General features: G+C 41.6%; 1 protein-coding gene across 2 annotated transcripts; it reads left to right on the plus strand.

Moving 5' to 3' along the window:
- The first annotated feature begins 1,266 nt into the window (after positions 1–1,266).
- Positions 1,267–20,749, plus strand: rnf144b (ring finger protein 144B). Of its 2 annotated transcripts, none has more exons than XM_061821094.1 (8): positions 1,267–1,719; positions 9,088–9,345; positions 12,610–12,714; positions 13,357–13,417; positions 15,394–15,601; positions 16,525–16,669; positions 16,778–16,867; positions 18,784–20,748. In XM_061821094.1, exons 2-8 carry the CDS (start codon positions 9,166–9,168, stop codon positions 18,940–18,942), a joined length of 948 nt encoding a protein of 315 aa, XP_061677078.1. In that variant the 5' UTR covers positions 1,267–1,719; positions 9,088–9,165; the 3' UTR covers positions 18,943–20,748. The 2 variants fall into 2 exon arrangements, with proteins under 2 accessions (XP_061677078.1, XP_061677079.1); XM_061821095.1 differs by having other exon boundaries at positions 1,713–1,817; positions 18,784–20,749.
- Positions 20,750–21,503: the final 754 nt, after the last annotated feature.

The following is a 21,503-nucleotide window of genomic DNA, read 5'->3' on the forward strand; positions in this document are numbered from 1 at the left end:
CCTTGCCGCCTATAAGTGACATTCCATTCTTAATAGGGTTTAATATGCCATCGGTCCACCCTGTGCCTGTGTGTTTCTGGGAATTCATGACAATTTTTACACTTGTAAAATTATATGGTGATGTTGGAGGAGAAGGATTGTTTCTCTCGTCCCGATCCCATCATGTGATCGAAAATCCGGGTTGTTCATATGATTTTTCAGCTGATTGAGATCTTGTGAAAAAGATCGGTTTATCCATCCATCTATTTTCTTTTGCCGCTTATCCTCACGAGGGGAGGGGGAGTACTGGAGCCTATCCCAGCTGTCAACAGGCAGGAGGCGGGGTACACCCTGAACTGGTTGCCAGCCAATCACAGGGCACATGGAGACAGACAGCCACGCTCACAATCACAACTAGGTGCACTTTAGAGTGTCCAATTCATGTTGCATGTTTTTGGGATGTGGGAGGAAACTGGAGTGCCCAGAGAAATCCCATGCAGGCACGTGTAGAACATGCAAACTTCACACAGGCGGGGCAGGGATTGAACACAGGTCCTCAGAACTGTGAGGCTAACGATCTACAGCTGCTCCACCGTGCCACCTATAGTACAATATATTTAAATTTAAGACAGATATGATCATTTTGAAATTGCAAGCTTAATGCTAAAAATCAATGGAAACCCCCATCAAGTGGAGTTAGCATTATATCATGAGTGGGCTTTGTCTTCAAACAACCAATATTTAAAGACAAACTTCAGAGTAACACATACAGACAGGCAATATAAGAAGACGCCATCCATCCATTTTCTTAGCCCCTTATCCTCACAAGGGTTGCGGGAGTGCTGGTGACTATCTCAGTTGTCGCAGGGCACATGGAGAGAGACAACAGTCGGACGCACCATGGGGCAATTTAGAGTTTCCAATTAATGCCCGTTTTTGAGATGTGGGAAGAAACCAGAGCACCTGAAGAAAACCCACACAGGCACAGGGAGAACATGCAAACTCTACACAGGCAGGGCCATGATTTGAACCCCAGTCCTCGGAACTGTGAGGCCAACACTTTGTATAGCATATTTCATCCACAAGGTACCTCCATGCTTTATATGATTAAAAGCATTTACATACAAAAAAATAAAACTTTTTTTTCAAGTAGCCATGTGTACAGCAACCCCTGGTAATTAGCAGTACAGTACTGTACTTTGATTTTCACTTTTAACTGATGTGGGTTTCTTCAGTCATTCAGAGCTTAACTGCTAGCCAGAGTAAGGTCAGGAAGGGTTGACCATATTTCTGTTTTGCTTTTTTTTGTGGTGACAGACGGTCTGTGTTCGTCTCTTACGCCGCCATCTTGGCAAGCTCGGAAGTTAGCATAGCTGCAAAATAAAAGAGCGACAGCAAAAAAGAAAATAGCCAGCAAACGCTGTATGTACGTCCTACAACGACGACCAGGAACACGGGGTGGCGGGCAGCGTGTTAAAGTGTACATTTTTTTCTCCCGACTTGTCTGCAACAGCAAAATGTTTCAAGAGGCCGTAAGGGAGGGACTTATTCATATTGCGGCTGCCGACCAAATATTGGGACAAGTGGGGAGTAAGTTAGCGTCATACGAGGAGCAGCCACCAGGAGAGCAACAGGATCACAGACACGCGTGTCAGTGGAAGGACTGCGGCTGCTATGCTCCGGGAGTGTCTCCACCCACCTTCGCACTCAGCAGCTCCTCCACACTTGGCCGCCGGCAAGGTAAGCGGCCGGCCTCATCACAGTTCACGGAAACCGAGTACGTACAGTATTTGTTATTCTCTACTCGCGACCCTTGTTATGAATAGGCAACCTTGAAGGTGAGTCTTTCTTTGAAGGAAAGATACAGAGCTGTGCTTATTATGATCGACATTTTCAATGTTCGGACAGAAGTCATATAAAGAAGTCCAAATGCTGGGACTAGACACCTGTATGCAATGTTTTTTTTTTTTTTTTGTTTTTTTGTTAAATAGATCCCAGAATGTACGTTATGGATTGTAGATCCCCCCACCCCCCGGGAAATAAAAAAAAAAAAAAGCAGTGGCTTGTGATTTGAGTTGAATTGCTTTGCAAATGAGATGTAGTTCCACTAGCCTCCCTGTAGCTAACAAGGACTGGCAGGTCTGATTCTTGCTTCTTCGGTCAACAATCTGGCTGGAATGCCATCTCAAATAAAGCCACACCTTACTATTGGAAACTCAATTCTATTACAAGACAATCGGGTTTGACAAATTAGTGACAAAAATATTGCACTCCTCATTTTAGTATTTTATTTTTCTCTTTGATATACATAACAGTGGCTCTCCAATGACATACAGTATCTGAATTTCATACATACTTTACAGATCATATTGCCTCGATGCAAAGTTTACAATCCGCTATGTATTTTTAGTGCACACCACAGAACCAGTTTAAAAACGTGCAGGCATGGAAGGATAGGTTTCAGTGAAATAAGCGAACACACACTGCTCCACCTCTGAGCTGAAGCGTCTGTGTTTTATTAATAGTTTATTACAGCAGTGGCAAAAAAAGACCATACACATGAGGACTTACGATAGAACTTACTCCTAATATCCAAGTGTCTGGCTGCTCAGTGTGAAATGAGCAATACTGTACTGTACTTTTTTGAGAGGCTGGCAGGTAGTTTCATGGTTAGTACTCCCGGCTCACAGTTTGGAGATTTAGGACTTGAGTTTGCATGTTTTTTCTTAGCTTGCATGGGTTTTCCCACATTTCAAAACATTCATGACAGTTTAAATTAAAGGTTCAAGCTGTATGAGTTTTGTATAAATGACTCATGAATGATGACTACCATCGAAAGGACCAGGGAAGCTTGCCAACTCTTCCCTCTCTCTGTATGCTGTATTTTTTTTAAATGTTTCATTTTGTTTTCTGAAAGTTTTACCTCTACAGTTAGTCAAAATTGTATGATACTGATAGTTAAAGGGCTACTGTCATAAAATGGATGATTTGTAGTATGTTATTAATGAAAAAACGGCAGCCCATGCGTTTTTTTTTTCACCACAAAACATGATTTTGACGTATACAGCTTTTTGTAACTCCCGCTATGAAAATCCTCTCGAGGGATTTTTTTCGAGAAGAAGCAGGAAGTGACGTAAAGGACAGAGGCGCCCCCAACTGGACTTAGCCAACATGCCGCCTCGTTGCATTGCTGGACATTACTTGAATACTCGGGAGGATGCATTTACCCTTCATAAGTTTGCAAGAGACCCGGTTTGTCTTGTAAAATTGTCACGTCCCATCTGAACGAGAGGTAGGACCCAAATGCAGGAACTCGGAAGACGCAAGGTAGTTCAAGAAGAGACACGTTTATTGTATGCCGAGATCGGGGATCGAGCAGGCAGTCCGGTGCAGCAGCGGTTGATGGGGCGTCGGGCGAAAAGAGCAGATGAGTGGGCAGGCAGTAGTCGGTACACGGGGAAACAATCAACGCAGGCAGAAGTGTCAAGGAGTCAGGCTTACAAGGTTGGTCAGAGAACAGACGAAGGTCGGTACACACAGGTTCAGTCAGGAATACGAGGGTGCTGGAACGGGACATAAAGCTCAACGAACTGGCGGAGGACCAGTCGTCACCGGGTCCTATCTATACAGGGGATGATCAGCCCGCATGAGGAGCAGGTGTGCGCCTCCCAATCAGCGCAGCCGCGCGGGCACCCGCACAGCTCATGCTGAAGCGGCAGGATCATGACAAAAATAGATTGCACGGGTACAGAGGATGAGAGCTTCGTGGGTTCCAAATAACAGGTAGGCAGCTACTAAAAAAATAATAGTTTGGGGCGGACCACGTAATCGGTCTCTCATAACGTAACAAAAGAGCCGCATACGAAATATGTCGATGTGTGCGTCGGATGGCGTCGGGCTGCTGCGTCGCTTCTCCAGCGAAGGCTGCGCTTTGGGCTCGTGAACGGCGGTGGCTCTGAAGAACCCACCAAGAATGCCTCACTCAGCTGCGTGCGCGCAGTAAAGTGCCCCAGCTCGACGGTGTTGTTCATCGCGTACTGCGGTGGCTATGAACAACCCCCTAAAGCAGCACGCCTCGGCTCCATTATAAGCCCCCATGGCACCGAAAATGAGCCACACCGGCTGAGGCGCCGCGTCCGGCGGTCACGACTTCTGCAGAGGCTGCGCGTCTGGCTTTGCGGACGGCGGTGGCTCTGAAGAACCCAGCCGAGAGTGCCTCACTCAGCCACATGCGCCCAGTAAAGCCCCCCGGCTCGACGGTGTTGTTCATCGTGTACTACGGCGTCTATGAACAATCCCCTAAAGCAGCAGGGCTCGGCTCTGCTTCACTCAGTCGCGTGCGACCACAACGCAGTAAAGCGCCCCGGCTCGACAGTGTTCGTTCATCGCGTACTGGGGCGACTATGAACAACCTCCTAAAGTAGCACGGCTCGGCTCCGTCATAAGCCACACCGACTGCGATAAGCCGCGATGGCTCATCTCCGCCGCAGAAGTGGATCGGATATCATCTGAATATGGCTCGAAACAATAGCGTAATATTGCCACGAGGGCTCGAAACAACAGTGTAATATTGCCCCGGTAACTTCACTCAGTTGTGTGGTGTTCTCCTTTTTGAAAAGAGCTTCTGTGTCAGAAGGGACGTGTTCGTCTCCCATAGTTAGGGTACACTGCGTGTTTTCATTGGCGGATGTCCGGGTGACGTCACGTGCAGAGGATGGAGCCAATATGGCAACCACTTGGATGTCATAGAATGACACTTCTGCAACTTTGCGCTCTCCGCTCTTAAAGTGAATTATGTTTTATGTATTTTTCATTACAATATCTATTTTAGAATATTTATAGGGATGACACTTGGGCTTTAAGGCTTGCAAGGAACAACTAAATTCACATTATTTATAATGGCAAGAGAAGTTTTTCGAGTTTGGTGACTAGACGTGTAATAAGCTAGTTGGCTCGAGTTAAACGCTACCAAACTGTCCATGTACTTCTATTTTGTTATTGTTTTGTGTTGTGTTGTATTGTATTGTATTGTGCGTGATTAAATAGTTTTAAACGCAATACAAGTGCTTTGTTATATTTTACCGGTTTGACCAAGGGGATTTATTCTAAATTCACACGTAACATATGCTATAAACTGTGAGACAAATTAGACCCTCCCAACTATTATTGTTTTTAATAGCTCTATACACACCTACCTGTAATTTAGAACCCACAAAGCTCTCGTCCTTTGCACCTGTGCAATCCATTTTTCACAACGAACCGGGTGTTTTGTAAAAGTGTTCGAGCAAAATCCAGCAATACGACGAGCCAGCCTTTTGGCTAATACGATGAAAAAGTAATTTTTCACCGGTACAATGGGTATAAACCAATATAAACACTCAACCCTGCTACTGCAAAAAACGTCACTTCCTGGTTCTTATAGAACACAAATGCCTTGAGAGAATTTTCATGGCTGGAGATGCAAAAATCCAGACATGACAACATCATGATGTGTGGTGAAAAAACAGATGGATCCATTCCGGCTGCCTTTTTTTAATTTTTTTAATTAAAAACATACTAAAATCATGCTTTACATGTCAGTAGACCTTTAAATATTAGTGTAGTTGAGGCTACGTTAAATCAGCAACTTTGTGGAGACTTGTCATGCTAAATACACTAAGTACATAAATATGTAAACAAACATACCCTTCTCAGTAAACTTCCCTAGAGACTTAACTGATAGATGCCGATTGTGATCCATGACGTCAAAGACTGTGTGTGTTTGCGTTTGCTTGAAGTGAGTACAGTACGTGTATATTGGGCATACACACACTCGCACAAACAATTGCTTCTACCATTGTAATTTTGATGGGAAGCGTGTGAAAAGGTGACAAGTTACGGTTTAACTAGTAAAACATGTGATTGACAGGGGGAGAAGCACTGAGTTCAGAATCGCGTGGTTCTGAGGATCAGTGTTCAAATCCCGTTAAGTTTCTCAACGTGCCTGCGTGGGTTTTCTCTGGGCACTCCGGTTTCCTCCTACATCCCCAAAACATGCAACATTAATTGGACACTCTAAATTGCCCTCAGTGTGATTGTGAGTGCAGCTGTTTGTCTCAATGTGCCCTGCGATTTGCTGGCAACCAGTTCAGGGTGTACCGTGCCTCATGCCCGTTGACAGCTGAGATAGGCTCCAGCACTCCTACGACCCTTTTGAGGATAAGTGGCTCAGAAAATGGATGGATGGATGTAACAACACACAAGGAATTTATCTCCTGTAGTTGGTGCCGCACGACATAGGTTGACATGTTGAAATAATAGAAGAATAAACGAATTACCTGTCAATGGACAGTTGTGCAAAGTTGTGCAAGAATGCGGAGTCTTCTATCTAGCACAGTGATTTCCAACCTTTATAGAGCCAAGGCACATATTTTATCATTGAAAAATCCCACGGCACACCAACAAAAGTAAATGTCACCAAAAATGGATCAATTAATTACTGTATGTACTTCCTGCCATCTAATAGGGGACCATTTTTTGTTCTGTCTGTCATTGTGCGTCACTGGCATAAATAGACGAATAAAGATACATTATTTCTTGGAATAAACATTTTTTTTAGCAATTACATAAAATTGGATAACTTCCCAAGGGAACAACTGAAGAGTCCTCACGCCACACTAATGTACCCTGGCACACTGTTTGGAAATCACTGTTCTAGTATTTAGAGCAGTTAAAGTGCCCATTAGAGCGAGAGTCCAGTGCAATGCCAATTGTGCAAAAGGTGTCAAGACTTCAAGGAGTGAATGCTGTTTAAAGTGATGAGTCGTGTATAATATTTCAGTCTGTCGTATATATTTTTACTGGTTTAGCTCAGCGTGGTTTGATAACTCAAGGCAGAAAATAGGCAGTGGAATTGTAGGTTACCTGTTCAAGAATTTATTAACTTAATTGCAAGAGGCAAGAAAATGTTGGAACGTCTGCTAGTTTTGAAATGCATTGATCGGTAGAGCCTAGTCGATTGGAGGAGCTGGAAGAGCTGGTGGCCAAGATCTGGAGGATCTGATAGGATCCTGCCCGCTCTTGTCCTAGTTCCGGTGGCCTGCAAGTCCTTAAGTGTGGGTAGGGTGGTGCCGACAATCTGTTCAGCAGTTTGTGTGTTGTAGACTTATGCTGTTTTCCTCCTAGAGCAGCTCCAACTACCAGATACAATTTCCTTGTATGTTTTCGACATACTTTGTGAAGTTGATTCAGATTTTTTACTAATTGGTTAATTTTCCATGATTACAAGTTCCTAAGCATCAACAATTACACAGTTACACAATTACACCCCCTTCTCAAGTTATTTTTCCCCCAGTAATTTTGTACAGTTTGTGATCATCAAACAAATGTAAATTTTATACATAGACAACCCGAGTAAACATAAAAAACAGTTTTTAAATGGTGATTTATACTGTCTTCTATAACTGGCAATGAGTCTTTCAAATCTCTGTGGAGCTATTTCGGCCCACTCCTTCCAGACAGAGCAAGGTCAAAAGACCTGCACAATGGTACACAGAAGTGGATTCAGGTTTCCCTTGTCTGGATGTGGGTCACCGATGGTCCCCCTCAGGAGCCAGGCCTGGAGGTGAGGCTTGAAGGCGAGCGCCTGGTGGCCGGGCCTGCACCCACGGGACTCGGCCGGGCACAGCCTGAAAAGGTAACATGGGTCCCCCTTCCCATGGGCTGGGGGACTGTGAGAGCGGCCATAGGGGTCGGCTGCAATGTGAGCTGGGCGATACCCAAAGGCTACAGAAACTAGCTCTAGAGACATGTAATGTCACCTCACTGTCAGGGAAGGAGCCCGAGCTGGTGTGTGGGGTCGCGTAGTTCTGACTAGATATAGTCGGACTCACCTCTACGAACCGCTAGGGCTCTGGTACCAGTTCTCTTGAGAGGGGTTGGACTCTTTTACACTCTGGAGTTGCCCACGGTGAGATGCGCCAAGCCGGTGTGGGTATACTTATTGCCCCCTGGCTTGGGGCCTGTACGTCAGGGTTCACCCCGATGGATGAGAGGGTAGCCTCCCTCCACCTTCAGGTGAGGGGACGGGTCCTGACTGTTGTTAGTGCCAATGCACCAAAGAACAGTTCAGAGTACCCACCCTTTGTGGAGTCTTTAGAGGGAGTGCTCTCCAGCACTCTCTCTTGGGACTCCATCATTCTCCTGGGGGATTTCAATGCGTGATTGGGAAGACCAGCCCCCCCGATCAGAACCCGAGTGGTGTTCTTCTGTGCTCATCACGGATTGTCCATAACAAACAACATGTTCAGGCATAAGGGTGTCCATTTGTGCACTTGACACCAGGGCACCTTTGGTCGCAGTTCGATGATCGATGAACTATTAAATCCAACCATAGTTTCTGCTTGTATTCCATTGAAAGATGCAAGAATTGGCTCCCAGTTGTGGTTTCGACGTATACCTCGATCCATTTTCTTTGATGTTCCTTTTCACAATGCTCCACAAGTGTTCAGTAGGCTTGCGATCAGGGAATGTTCGTGGCCACACTGTAAGTTTTTCTCCTTTTATGGCCACGGTAGCTAAATCTCATTTTTTTTTTTTTTTTAATTTGTCATTTTTAAAATTTTTTTTTAGCAGTATGGGGTTGTGCGCTCTTGAATGTTGATTATTTTACTGTGGAAGGCACAGTTCTTGTTTTCACACCATGGCAGGAAATGGTCAGTTAGAAACCCCAGATATTCTGCAGAAGTCCTACTTATATGTCCAGGCATCCTAAGTATACTCTCATACTCCTGTTGATTTCAGCCTAAATCATCACTCTGCCACCTCCTTGCTGATGTGTCAGCCCTGTAGGGACATGGTGCCCATCCACCAATCATTCAGACCATCATCCAAAAATAATAATGTTTATTAAACCTTAATTTTACATACATAATAATTTCGAAACTCATCCATATTTGTTTTTGTTTTGAAACACTATACCCCAATCTCTACCCTGTCTACCAAAAGGAAGAAAGTTGCGTATTCTCAGTCCAGTGTGGAAGATTATCTATGAGAAATATATTTCTAAATATGGCACCAAGAGGCAACTGATTCTTTTGCTTTTTTGTAAACCCTTTCATCAAAATGCAGGCTACTCCACCTCCGTTCCCAGCAGAGTTGCCGGAAGCAGTCTGAAGCAGTCATAGTTCCTCCTTCCTCCATTCCAGCATGACCAGCACAAGTTCAATACCAACCTGGGGGGCTCAGGATACAGAATCAGATCCCTCTACCTCTAAAAACGGGGACCCCCTGTCCAGTCCTAATGTTTTCTGCAAGCTGTGCCTCTGCGAGCATCTGCCTGAACTCACCAGAGCACTGCACAGCTGCGAGTGCATCTTCTGTACAACTGTAAGTAAAAATAAACATTCTTACTGACAACTATTGCAGTAATTGGGGTCTATCTGTTTCTTTACTATGTGTTTAGTATCATACAGGAAACATAGTCTGTTCCTGTTCTTTGGACTTTGGTCATGCCAAAAAGACCTGTGCATCCATACTATATTTAGATTGATGAAAGTGACACCAGAGACTACTGTATGATGCTGTCACTCTCAGATTCACTAAGCCTGTTTATGATATCTGATAAACACGGTCTGCAATCACCTAACAGGCGTACAAAGCTATATTACCAAATTGTTTCCCGTCTGGAACATACAAATAGCAATTTGAAATGGTGATGTTCTTCCCTGCCATGACAGGGTTGGCGGTGTTGGTTGATGGTATGTCAGAACAATTAATTGAACTTCATATATTGAAGAAAACTACCATAGTTCTCTTTTATACACTTCTTTTCTGTCCCTAAAATTGTGAAAAGTGAAGTTAGTGTGCATTATACAGAAGCATAGTGGAAAATTCACATTTCATAAATGTATGCCGTGGTCCAGAGGTCATGAAAAATTCTACACTTTCATTTTTATGCCACCTAGATGTTATGAGAAAGGTGTACACCTTCATTTTAATATGTCAACGTCATCTGGAGGATATGAAAAAGGTGTAGCCTACACTTTATTTATCTATCTATTCTAGCAATAATTATTGTGCAGTACTCATCACCGTAGACCAGTTGGTCGGTTTGAATGGTCTTTCTCTAAATATCTTGGGAGGAAAATCAAGCAGGTTTAGATGTCGAAAACTAAAACTAAAACAAAAAAAGAACAAAGAAATTATTGCCCCCCTTCCCATTGGGGTGCTCGCATAGCTTTCCTGCCAATTGACTTTGTTCCTGCCCCAGCTCTTGTTTGTAGTTGCGTACGTGACCAGTACAGGTTGCAGATTGTTGCCTGCCTCCGGCGACCAGTCATGGTCAGGAAACAAATGATCAAAGCCGTATGGCTGGTTTCGCCAATTGAAACGCCAAAAGAAAAGGACTGGGGGATGGGCGGCAGCACAGCTGAGACGGGCCAAGAAAAAAAAACAAAAGAAGCAGACGAGAGAGAGAGAGAGAGGAGAGAGAGAGAGAGAGAGAGAGAGAGAGAGAGAAGAGAGAGAGAGAGAGAGAAAGAAAAGACGTGGGATTCAGAGGATGAATACCCAAGGGGCTTGCCTAATAGAGGAAGGAACCTGGACAAGACCCCGCCCATTCACTCAAATTTAGTCTACTAATTTTGCCATAAAAGTGGTGTAGAAATTATATCTTAATATAAGATACTCCCAACTTTGTACTCTTTACTCATAGTTCAAGCATAAAGAATGATAAAGTATGCAAAGAAACACTTTGGTGTGTTACCGAACTGTTGGTTTCTTGTCTCTTGACTCTTCCAAGAGTTAGTGTTTATCTTATCCACATAGGGACGCTCAACGCCGACTTAATATTAGCTCGCTGAGCTGCGACTCGTTCAGACTGCTTGATATCACTTGGGAGGCACCGAGTAATATTGCATTGCATGTTTGAATATTAAGCAAATAGTTAGTTGCTGTATTTGCATTCCATTGTTGATCTGTCCCTGGCTAGTTTCCCTGGAGAGAGGGTCCCACCTTTTGGCTGGTGTCAGTTCAAATGAGGAAGAGGACTCTCTTGCTAATTAATTTAGGGTTCACAAGATATACGCCTGGCATTCTCCTAGTGGCCATCTCACAGTAGGGCTGCAGGGAAGAATGCAGTTCATTAAATTCTGGGGTAGATTTTGGCAAGTTTTTCAGATTGTCCACATCATCTTACAAATTCTGCCCAAACATATGAGCACAAGTGTGTGTTCTCATTTACTAAATAAAAGTAGGGCTAGGAATTTCATAAATAAGAGCAGGTAAATTTAAAAAAAAGTATTATTTGTTCAAATAATGTCCTTAACTTAAAAAAAACTTCAGGTTAGAACCAAACTCATGCATAGGTAGAAGGGTTTTCCGGAATTTTGAGGTTAACTTTGTGGGTGCGTATTATACATAGGTCCAAATTATATGTACATGAGAAAGCACAGTATGTGTTAAAGAAAGATGACAATGTTTTTTTCAGCTGAGCTTGGGAAACATCACAGTACACAGTTTCTTTGTTGCTGTTTTATGAGCATTTTACAACAGGGCAAATGGTTGAATCTTAAATGTTACACCATTCACAGACATTTTGTGACATTATTTGATCCCTTGTATGATGTCCAGAACAAAGAACAAACAAGGGCACTCTGTACAAGGTTAAGATAATATGGGGCGTTGACGTACTCTTTACTCCTCTAAACTAAGAATACTCTGCATCTTTCACATCTGTGTCATGATCCTGCCGCTTCAACACGAGCTGTGCGGGTGCCCGCGCGGCTGCGCTAATTGGGAGGCACACACCTGTGCCTCATGCGGGCTGATCATCCCCCGTATATATAGGACCCGGTGACGACTGGTCCTCCGCCAGTTCGTTGAGCTTTATGTCCCGTTCCAGCACTCTCGTATTCCTGACTGAACCTGTGTGTACCGACCTCCGTCCGTTCTCTGACCAACCTTGTAAGCCTGACTACTTGATACTTCTGCCTGCGTTGACTGTTTCCCCGTGTACCGACTCCTGCCTGTCCGCTCATCTGTTCTCGTCGCCCGACGTCCCAACTACCGCTGCTGCACCGGACTGCCTGCTCGATCCCCGACCTCTGCATACAATAAACGTGTCTCTTCTTGAACTACCTTGCGTCTTCCGAGTTCCTGCATTTGGGTCCTACTCTTGTTTCCGATGGGTCGTGACAATCTGTGAGTCTTGTAAGGAATAGTTCTTATTAACTCACTCTTTCTTGTTCTTTATATGTTCCTCAAATCAGTCTGCAGTTGTGTATCTCAGTTTATCCAAACCTTGATGACAATGTTTTTTTCAGCGGAGCTTGGGAAACGTTACATTACACAGTTTTCTGTTGCTATTTTATTAATATTTTATAACAAGGAAAATGGTTGAATCTTAAATGTTACCCAATTCACAGTCATTTTGTGACATTATTTTATGTTCCTCAAATCAGTTTGCAGTTCTGTAGCTCAGCTTCGAATTTCGATAACAGTGCTTGAGTATGTTATGACTTCTGAAGGATGTTATTGCAGAAATTTTAAAAATGTTTGACGCTTTCCCATTTAGTATGTATTCAAGAATGAACAATTCCTTGTTCTATATATATTCTGATCAAGGCTGTTGAGATATTTATTTTCCTCCAGTGTCTCCAGCAATATGTTCAGCTGACCATCAAGGAGGGTGGGGGTGCACCCATCACCTGTCCAGATATGGCTTGCAGAAAGACTGGACTTCTACTTGACTCTGAGGTATGCCTTGACATAAAACAAGGGAAACTAAAGTACAGTAAGTGTGCAAATAGCAACAAAAAAAGAAAGCCAGAATATGTTTGAGCAATTTGGCCAGATGTCTTTTGTTATCCACTTTTAGTGAAGAAAACTGTATGTACTTATGACATTGTATATGAGTATATACTATGAATTGCTCTGCTGCTCTTTTCTGTTCGACTGATTGACTTGGACAAAAAATAACAAAAACACAAAACAAAACAGTGACTTCGGGTAGTTGACCAGCAAAGGATTAGTCAAATGCTTAAGAAACCAAACCAAATAAATGCAGCTTCTGGGGTCAGATAACGACTAACAGAATTTATCTCATTTTTTTGTGGTTTGCACTTGGTTCATGTTAACAAGTTAAATTCTACAGAGAGTGATTTTATTTAGTTTGAACATTAAGTAATATCTGAAGTCACAGAAAACCGTTTTCCCAGTATTTAACAAAAACTGTGAAACAAACCAGACATTTACAAAAATAGAAATGTAAATCCTCCCCAGTTCCTAATTTACATTCTCACTGCATTTTACTAAATATGAAAATATAAAACTTCAATATGAAATGTTTTCCAGTATGTAGTTCAAATCTAATCAAGTATATCCTCTCTGTTTTTCCAGATAGCTGACTTGGCCTCTGCAGATCAGACTAAGCTGTATCAGCGTTTGAAGTTTGAGAGAGGTGGGTATTGTGTTGTTGCACTATTGTGCTGATGCCTGGCGACAGGCACCGGGGCATTTGAGGTCCCACGTCAGTGTTAGCCTACAGTAAGTAGCACCATGGAGGCTTACATTTTGAGATGACGTGTTGGGACTGCATGATCCTCCCACCCCCCAATTCAATCTCCTCCGAGCATAGGTGTCAAACCCAAGGCCTGGGCCCAGATCTGGCCCGCCAAATAATTTTATGTGGCCCGCGAAGGCAAACCGAGTTTGTCAACTTCCATGATTCTTGTGAAAATCTGTACCAGTATTTCAAATTGTCATATATCATAAATGACTATGTTGAGATCTTACAAGTATTTTTTGGTACCAAACATGAACAATAGTTGAAAAACCAATTACGCTTGATTACTGATTCCAAAAGTAGTCCATTTATTTTGTGTGTAAGTACGATGATGCGATCAAATGTTTTTATCCTTTCACAGTCTCAACGGCCCTCTGAGGGAAACTGTAACTGCAATGTGGCCCGTGACAAAAATTAGTTTGACACCCCTGCCTTAGAGGTTTAAAGAACCTTGACTTGCAGTTTCTTCCACTTCAGACTACCTCAAGTCAGAAATGGCAAATACTTGAATTTTTATGTACAGTACTATAAACATGATTGATTGCATCAAATTTTGATATTTGGATGGAGAACACAAACATCTGAATCTCCTGCTAAAAGGTTGGAAAACATTACCTGTGTTTTCATACATGTACCATCCACTACATCAGGGGTACCTGGACAGTCTAATGATATTCAATACAAAGAACTGTATGGAAAAAAAGATGTGTTAGGAACCCCTAATTTATCACATATTTGTACTTTTCGATCACACTTTTGGGTGAAAGGTGGGATACGCCTACGGGATTGGCCAGGGCAAAATATATTCACTTTTACTTTTTGAAAAGCTGAGATAAGCTTCAGCAAATACTGTAAGATCACATCACTCATCTGCAATAGGAACATCTCACAGGATGTTTTTGCGCATTTTTTTAGCTCTCGTACAGCTACAATAATGAACATATTGTAACATATATAGCTGAAAAATATATTTGTAAACAGAATTTTCTTTCTTTCAGATTGTAAGATATTTTACCAGCTACTGTCATGTCAAGGAGTTTGTTATATTATAATATCCATAAGTCATTCTTGTGTTACATCACTTCTGGATTACTTTTGAGTTACTCTATTTCAACCGCAAGAACAAAAATACATTTTCAATATATTTAACGAATAATATGATGCCCAAGCAAAACTCATCGAGCTGAAATACTACCCAAATTTTATTTGTATCGCCTGACAATACTGATGTCAAAAAGCTATAGTTACTCCAATTGCATTACATTTGTATATAGTAACCCAGACCCTGATATTTAATAAGTAAATACTATGATCACCTAGCCATAGAAATGTGTGCACTGCTATCTTGACTTATGGAAGACCCGAGTTGCAAATTTTTTGAATTCCAAGCAGCTGGTTGGTCGATTTGTAGATATATTTTACTTTGTGTTGTCTCCTTGCTGTCAAATGTAGGAAAGGAGAGCCACAGTCACTGACGTACTAAATATTAGTGGAGCACACAAATATGAAATGAGAATCGTCACAAGTAGCAGCTGTTGGCTTCCAACTCTTATTTAGACTCAGCTGCACAAATTCCACAGTATGTACAGTAATTACACTTCATAACACCAGTTTATTTCTTTACATTTGCATATATCATGTTGTTATACAATACAGGGATACTTCAAAAAGATTGTAATAGTGTTTGGGGACTGAAACAGATTCAGATTAATTTTATTTCAATTGGAAAAATTTATATGCAGTAAATAGAAGTAAACTAAGTTACGAGCTTGTCATGGAACAAATTACTTGTATCCCTTTATGTCAAGGCAACACTGTAATGTACGTTTAATATGCTAAATGTATGTATACTAGTAATGTTCTTTCCACAGGAGTGAAGATGGATCCTTGTAAAATCTGGTGTCCGGTGCTTGAATGCCAGGCCGTGTGCGATGTGCCGCCGGGCACCGAGGGCCAGCCTTCAGCTGCGTCGTGCCCCGTTTGTCATGCAGTCTTCTGCTCTTGGTGCAGAGAACCTTGGCAGGGGAGGCACACCTGCCCAGAGCGCCAACCCATGATGTCACACACTCATGAAAGCAGGTCAGTCAGGCAAGCACAGAATCTGAACCCGCTCAGTATGGAATAAACAGTACAGCTGTGCAAGATGATGGAGGAGTATGCAAAGAAACACTTAGGTGTGTTACTGAACTGTTGGTCTCTTGTTTCTTGACTATTCCAAGAGTTAGTGTTTATCTTATCCACGTAAAGATGCTCAACGCCGACTGAATATGAGCTCGCTGAGCTGTGACTCGTTCAGACTGATTGATATCACTGAGGGGCACTGAGTAATATTGTGATTCCATTGTGTTTGACCCAAAGGGAGGAAGGTGGGCACAAAACCAGATTGCTCCTTGTACAGAAGGAGACTGTGTAATGTAGGGAAGCAGGCCTCTCACTAGTGTGATGAAACAGGAATTTGTTTAGGTGGTCCACAAGTATTTGGACAAATAGTTGAACAGGGACAGAGTTTTTATGATACTAATTACAACACTTCCAACCATCATTTTTGATACAGAGAGTAAGATAATGACCTGAAGTCTGGAACTCATGGACATTACCCACACCTCCTTAGAGAAGCTTTTCGAATACATTCAGGTGCTGGTTGTTTTGTGTGTGAAAATGATGCTTTTTCAGATTTAGATCAGGTTGATGTTGAGAAGGATCGGGGCAATGACTGAGCCTTCTACTCTCAAATTTGTACTAGTAGCACTGATCGTACGAGCACATGATTTGTCTGAGACCTTGTTTGAGGAGGTACAGCATGACCATGGTGTAGAATAGTTTCATATGAAGGAAAGACGGACAGTGACCTGACACATTGCCCCTAAAAAGGCTCTAAAAATTCACACATCCATGAGGCCTCCATGACTTGGTACTCTAAAACTCTTTCCCATCCACACAATAAAGTTTGATACAGTATCTGTGACATCATTTCATATTTTTTTCCTAACCATAAATTACAGGGACTGCCGCAACAGCGACTCAGAGTTGCAAATCAAACAATGTCCAATGTGTGGCATCTACATTGAACGGAACCAGGGCTGTGCTCAAATACTCTGCAAGAGCTGCAAACACACCTTCTGTTGGTACTGTCTGCAGAATCTGGATGTAAGTCTTAAAAAAACATCGTAAATGTTGTAAATAAATAAATAAACAACTTTTCTGATCTCAAGGCCGGACATTTCTTGTCTCAACATGCGTATTTTGTATTTGCAGGGTGATATTTTCCTCAGGCATTATGATAAAGGGCCTTGCAGAAACAAACTTGGCCACTCCAGGGCTTCGATTATGTGGAACCGAACACAGGTAAGAAGATTGGACAAATATAACTGTCATTGATTAAGAGTGTATGGGCAAAGAAAGGCTTGCCAGTTAGAAAAAGAACAAATATTCAAAACAATAAATTGAATAGCTTGCACATGACCAAATTCCCAGTGTCCAGTGCTTCATCACACCAGTAATTTCTTATTTTTTATTTATTTATTTTTTTTTTTTTGGAAGGGAGCGCACAAGCTGTCGAGACTTTTACATTCAGTGTTTGCTACAAACTCACAAACAGGACAACTTCTTCTCATTCGAAATGAGCATGTGTGGATAGACAAAACAATGCAAACGCTTTCTTGACACAAAATTAATTGGAAATTCCCATGTACCTAGTTGGCCCTTCATCAAACACTAATCTGAGATAATCCCACAAGTCTAAAATTCTTTCCCTCAACTGACATTACATATTCCACAAAACTATTTAATCATGGGGAACCTTTTGACTACGTTTTGGTGCGACTGTACAACTACCTAAAAATGTACTGCTTCGTATATACTATATGCTTCAAATATTTTACAGATTCCATGCATTCAGACCAAGCATGAAGTACAGTCGGGTTCCCAATAAATCTGGAGTTTCTGCAATTTAAGCCCCAGGGATAGTTTGGAAAGTTTCACAAGTACAAGCCTCTACTTCATCACTTGTGATTAGGTTACTTCCTTCCCTGACAGGTTTTACAACCCGCGAATCTATTTGGAGACATCTGTTGTTGAATGTCGTAGCAGGGCGGCACCGACTGCCAAAGACTGTATCTGTATATTTTTATTAGATTGCAATAGATAACATTTTGGGAGAACGTATAACCCCCCCCCCCCACTGTCTTCGATTTCTACAACACTATGGCGTGCCTGCAAACAGGAATTTGCCAATACATTAGTTGTCCTGGCTCCTGGGGGAGCAGCGCTTTCCTTTGTTTTCAGCACAAAACAAACTGCGCTTTTCCAACAAGGGATTTCAGTGGATTTTCTGATTAGTGTTTTAATGCTTCTTGCGAAAAGTCTCTGAATAGAATTAGAGTTAACGTTCTCAAAACAGTCAGGAAGTGAAAGACAGAATGCCACCTTTAATATGTTATAGAAGTAATGACAGAGACTCTTTAGTCATCAAGTCTCACATGAACACTGCTATAGTCTCTATGCCACTTTGTGTAATACAAATATCAATATCATAACAAGAAACATTGCTGTTGGACTAGTGACATCTTAAATACACACATCGGAAAATAGTCCCCCCCAAAATAAACTTGCCAAGTAAAGAAAGTCCCAATCCCAAAATACACTATCTTGTCTCATTAGGGGACTTGGTGATGGTAACAAAAACAAATAATCAGGTATGACACGTACTGTACATCTATTACATTACAAATATTTTAAAATGTAATTCCAAAAGAGCCATCAAATATTTTTAAAACTAAATACAAGTGTATTTGTGCATTTTATGTAAGAACAACACTTTAAAAGTACAATAATTCTTTGAAGTAACATTATGTTGATGACGAAAGTACTTCTTACCATTAATGCGACTTCTGGTGCTGCATGGTTTTGTCGTCTGTTTCATAGTCATCGGCACTTTATTCTGTATCTCACAGGGGGGGGAATATGTGTCACGGATATACAATTTGAGAGAAACAAGAAAGGATATTATAGTAATGACAAAAATAATGATTTAATAGCAAAAAAATACAATATAATGCATTGCAAAAAATAATAAGGTCAGGCCTGATTTTTCATGATTTCAGAGGCATTTGAAAAGCAAAGCAATATCGTTTATCATGATAGTTTTTGGGAAACTATATCATCTCCATATTATCTTGAAAGGCACAGATATACAATGTACTGTATTGTGGTTTCAGTTTGTCAAAGCAGGCCACTGTTTTTGTATGCTACCCTCCCTTCAGGTGGTGGGAATCCTGGTGGGGATCAGCATTGTTGTGCTGGTCACCTCTCCGCTCCTCCTGCTGGCCTCGCCGTGCATTCTGTGCTGCCTCTGCAAGCCCTGCAGAGTGAAGAAGAAGAAAAGAAAGAAGGACCTCAGTCAGCCAGACTCCTCCACATAGCAGCTTTCCTGTTGGGCCACTAAACCAGGCTCCTGGGGGCAGCAAATGGGAGCCTTGACAGTGATGACATCAATAAGTACACATAATCAGCAAGTGAAAAAAATTCAGCCATTATGCCCAAAGAGAGGCAATAAACACAAAGTGGTGGATCTTGCACTCATGCACTTCAACCCTCTCTTAAGTACAGTATCAATGTCATGATGCCAAATGAGAGGTTCTCAAGTGCCTCACTCTTTCTCGTGCCTGGTGCTGGGTTGCATTTGTTTCACCTTTTTCTTATTCAACCTTTAGAATGTAAGCGTCACTATTAAGTCTAAATAATGTCAAAACAATGAAACAAACTATCCCATGTGCACCTTATTCTTTAGTGAAACATCATAGGGACTGTTCAGTGCACAAAAAATGTATTCCACTGCAAATATGTTTTTTTTCCCCCCCATGTGGCCTACGCTCATGATTAAGGCTATAAAAAGCAGGGGCCACCAACATTTTTTTGCGCCATATCAATGTTTTCATGGAATCCCTGAGAAACAAAAACAAATAAAGTTACAGCTCATGCCGAATGTAGATCTAATTTAATGGGAGCCCAGGGATTGTTTCTATCATCCTGAGGTAATGGGAGGCAATGGCACAAGAAGTGTGTTTCATAATACTCATGTCAAGTCATCTTAGTGATACTGCAAGGATAAAAACAGAAACTGGAATTCAGTCCATCTCTGGATATTCTGCATTGATTTAATTCCGGCTAGTCTTTAATTGCAGTTGCGTGGCAAACGCAGTCTTGAAATCTACAGTACATGCTCCATTTGCGAGCCGTTGGATGCTGAGTGGGATTTGTTTATGACAATTGCCTGAAGTGAAACGGCGACAAACCTGCTGATAATCCCCCTTACGTGCATCTCACTTTGAGGAAGTTGTTTCTTGTCTTTTTCTGTCCCATCATTTGGCCTTTTCCCCTTTCCAAAGAATCTCTACAAAGAGTTTTTTTTTTAACTAATTTTTGATAGCTTGTAGGACTACTTGTTTTTTTAACTACCAAATCACTTGACTGAAATCACAGTTTGACGTGTACAGAGGCACAGATGCACCTGATTTTCTGGATGTCATTAAAAGTCATGATCATAAAATATCTTGAATGCAATCTCTCCGTGGCGGTGCTTGGGTAGTGCTGCTTTCAAGGGTAGTTCACATTTGAACATCTACTGCATATTTTGTTTTTGTTTGTCAGCAAAAGAATTTTTGATTTTCTAAAAATTAAATAAAGACACTGTATCGAATGTGTAACTTGGGATTGTTCTTAAATTGACAACACATTTATTATCTCATTAATCTTGCAAGTCAAAGTTGTTGACATAAAACAAGTCGGGGAGAAAAAAAATGCTATCGTTTTTCAGGTTCTTGCAGGATAGAAAACATAGTAATATGATATATCATGATTTCGGAGGTCTGAATGGAAAATGCAAAATCAACCCAGGCATGTAAGTTTAGAGGTTTGTGTTTAAGGATCAAGGCCAATTTCCACCGTTTTTTTCTTTTTAACACAATTGCTATAAAAGCCAAACAACACTGTGACTAAAACATACAGTATAACCCGATTGATGGTTATTTCAATGTTTAGCCAAATCAAAAAAGATGAATGAGTTGGATTTATGCAATAAACATTATAACCTTAACAACTACTGGAAAAAGACAACTCCTTTGGATACAGAAGCATCTTTACATATATGTATATTCCCCCCTGGTCTAATCAAGCCTCTGAATAAAACTACTACTGTATACAGTACCTGCTGTATTACACTATAGCAAGTGAACAGACAATTTCTTCATGATACAAAAGTATTATGTATTCATTTGGAAATGCAAATAATTTCCTTTTTTTAATATGAATTAATATTTAAAAGGGTAAAATTAAACTCATCTAAAAGTTATGAAAACTCTTTCATTTCATGTCGGCTCACCCGCAATTCACGGTTAAGTGGCTTCACCTCGTCGTCATGCGCTGAAATGCTTATTTTTTTATTTTTTATTTTTTTAAGAAGAACCACTTGGCCAAACTTGGCGAGTTACTGTGATCGTCGTGTTTAATGGCTGCTGCGAAGGAATCTTTCCGTGTAAACACTTTCATTTTCTGCGTATTTGCGGGGACTCTGCAAACCACGAAGGCCGAAAGCAAAACTTACTCGGATTGCGCTTCCGTGGAGTCAAAGCCAACTTTTTTTTTTTTTTTTTTTAGAAATTCGCAACGTGTGCAAATATCTTGTTTTGTTGTTTATGCTTTTTCGATTATCAATGCGAAATGAAATATTGCAGCTATTGTGTATGTGTGGTGTGTTCATAGGCATTGGCAAGATCCCATATGTCGCCACCGCTGGGCCTGGAGATGTCATGTACTTCAAGTACTACAACGCACAGGAGGTACAGTACGCGCAAGGACAAGAGCATGCCCGTTTTAGGCCAATTTGAGGCCATTTGAGATTTTCAGTTATCCAAATTGTCGTTTCCCTCTGCAGGTGCTCATGGGAAAGAAAATGGAGGACTGGCTGAGATTCTCCGTCTGCTAC

The sequence above is a fragment of the Syngnathoides biaculeatus genome, chromosome 5 (assembly GCF_019802595.1).
Source record: "Syngnathoides biaculeatus isolate LvHL_M chromosome 5, ASM1980259v1, whole genome shotgun sequence".
NCBI classification, from domain to species: domain Eukaryota; kingdom Metazoa; phylum Chordata; class Actinopteri; order Syngnathiformes; family Syngnathidae; genus Syngnathoides; species Syngnathoides biaculeatus.

Excerpts from the sequence above, each read along its gene's own strand:
- rnf144b (XM_061821094.1), top strand. The coding sequence starts at position 9,166 with ATGACCAGCACAAGTTCAATACCAACCTGGGGGGCTCAGGATACAGAA. Across the intron at positions 13,418-15,393 it reads GCGTTTGAAGTTTGAGAGAG|GAGTGAAGATGGATCCTTGT; the intron begins GTGGGTATTGTG and ends TTCTTTCCACAG. Across the intron at positions 16,670-16,777 it reads ACTGTCTGCAGAATCTGGAT|GGTGATATTTTCCTCAGGCA; the intron begins GTAAGTCTTAAA and ends TTGTATTTGCAG.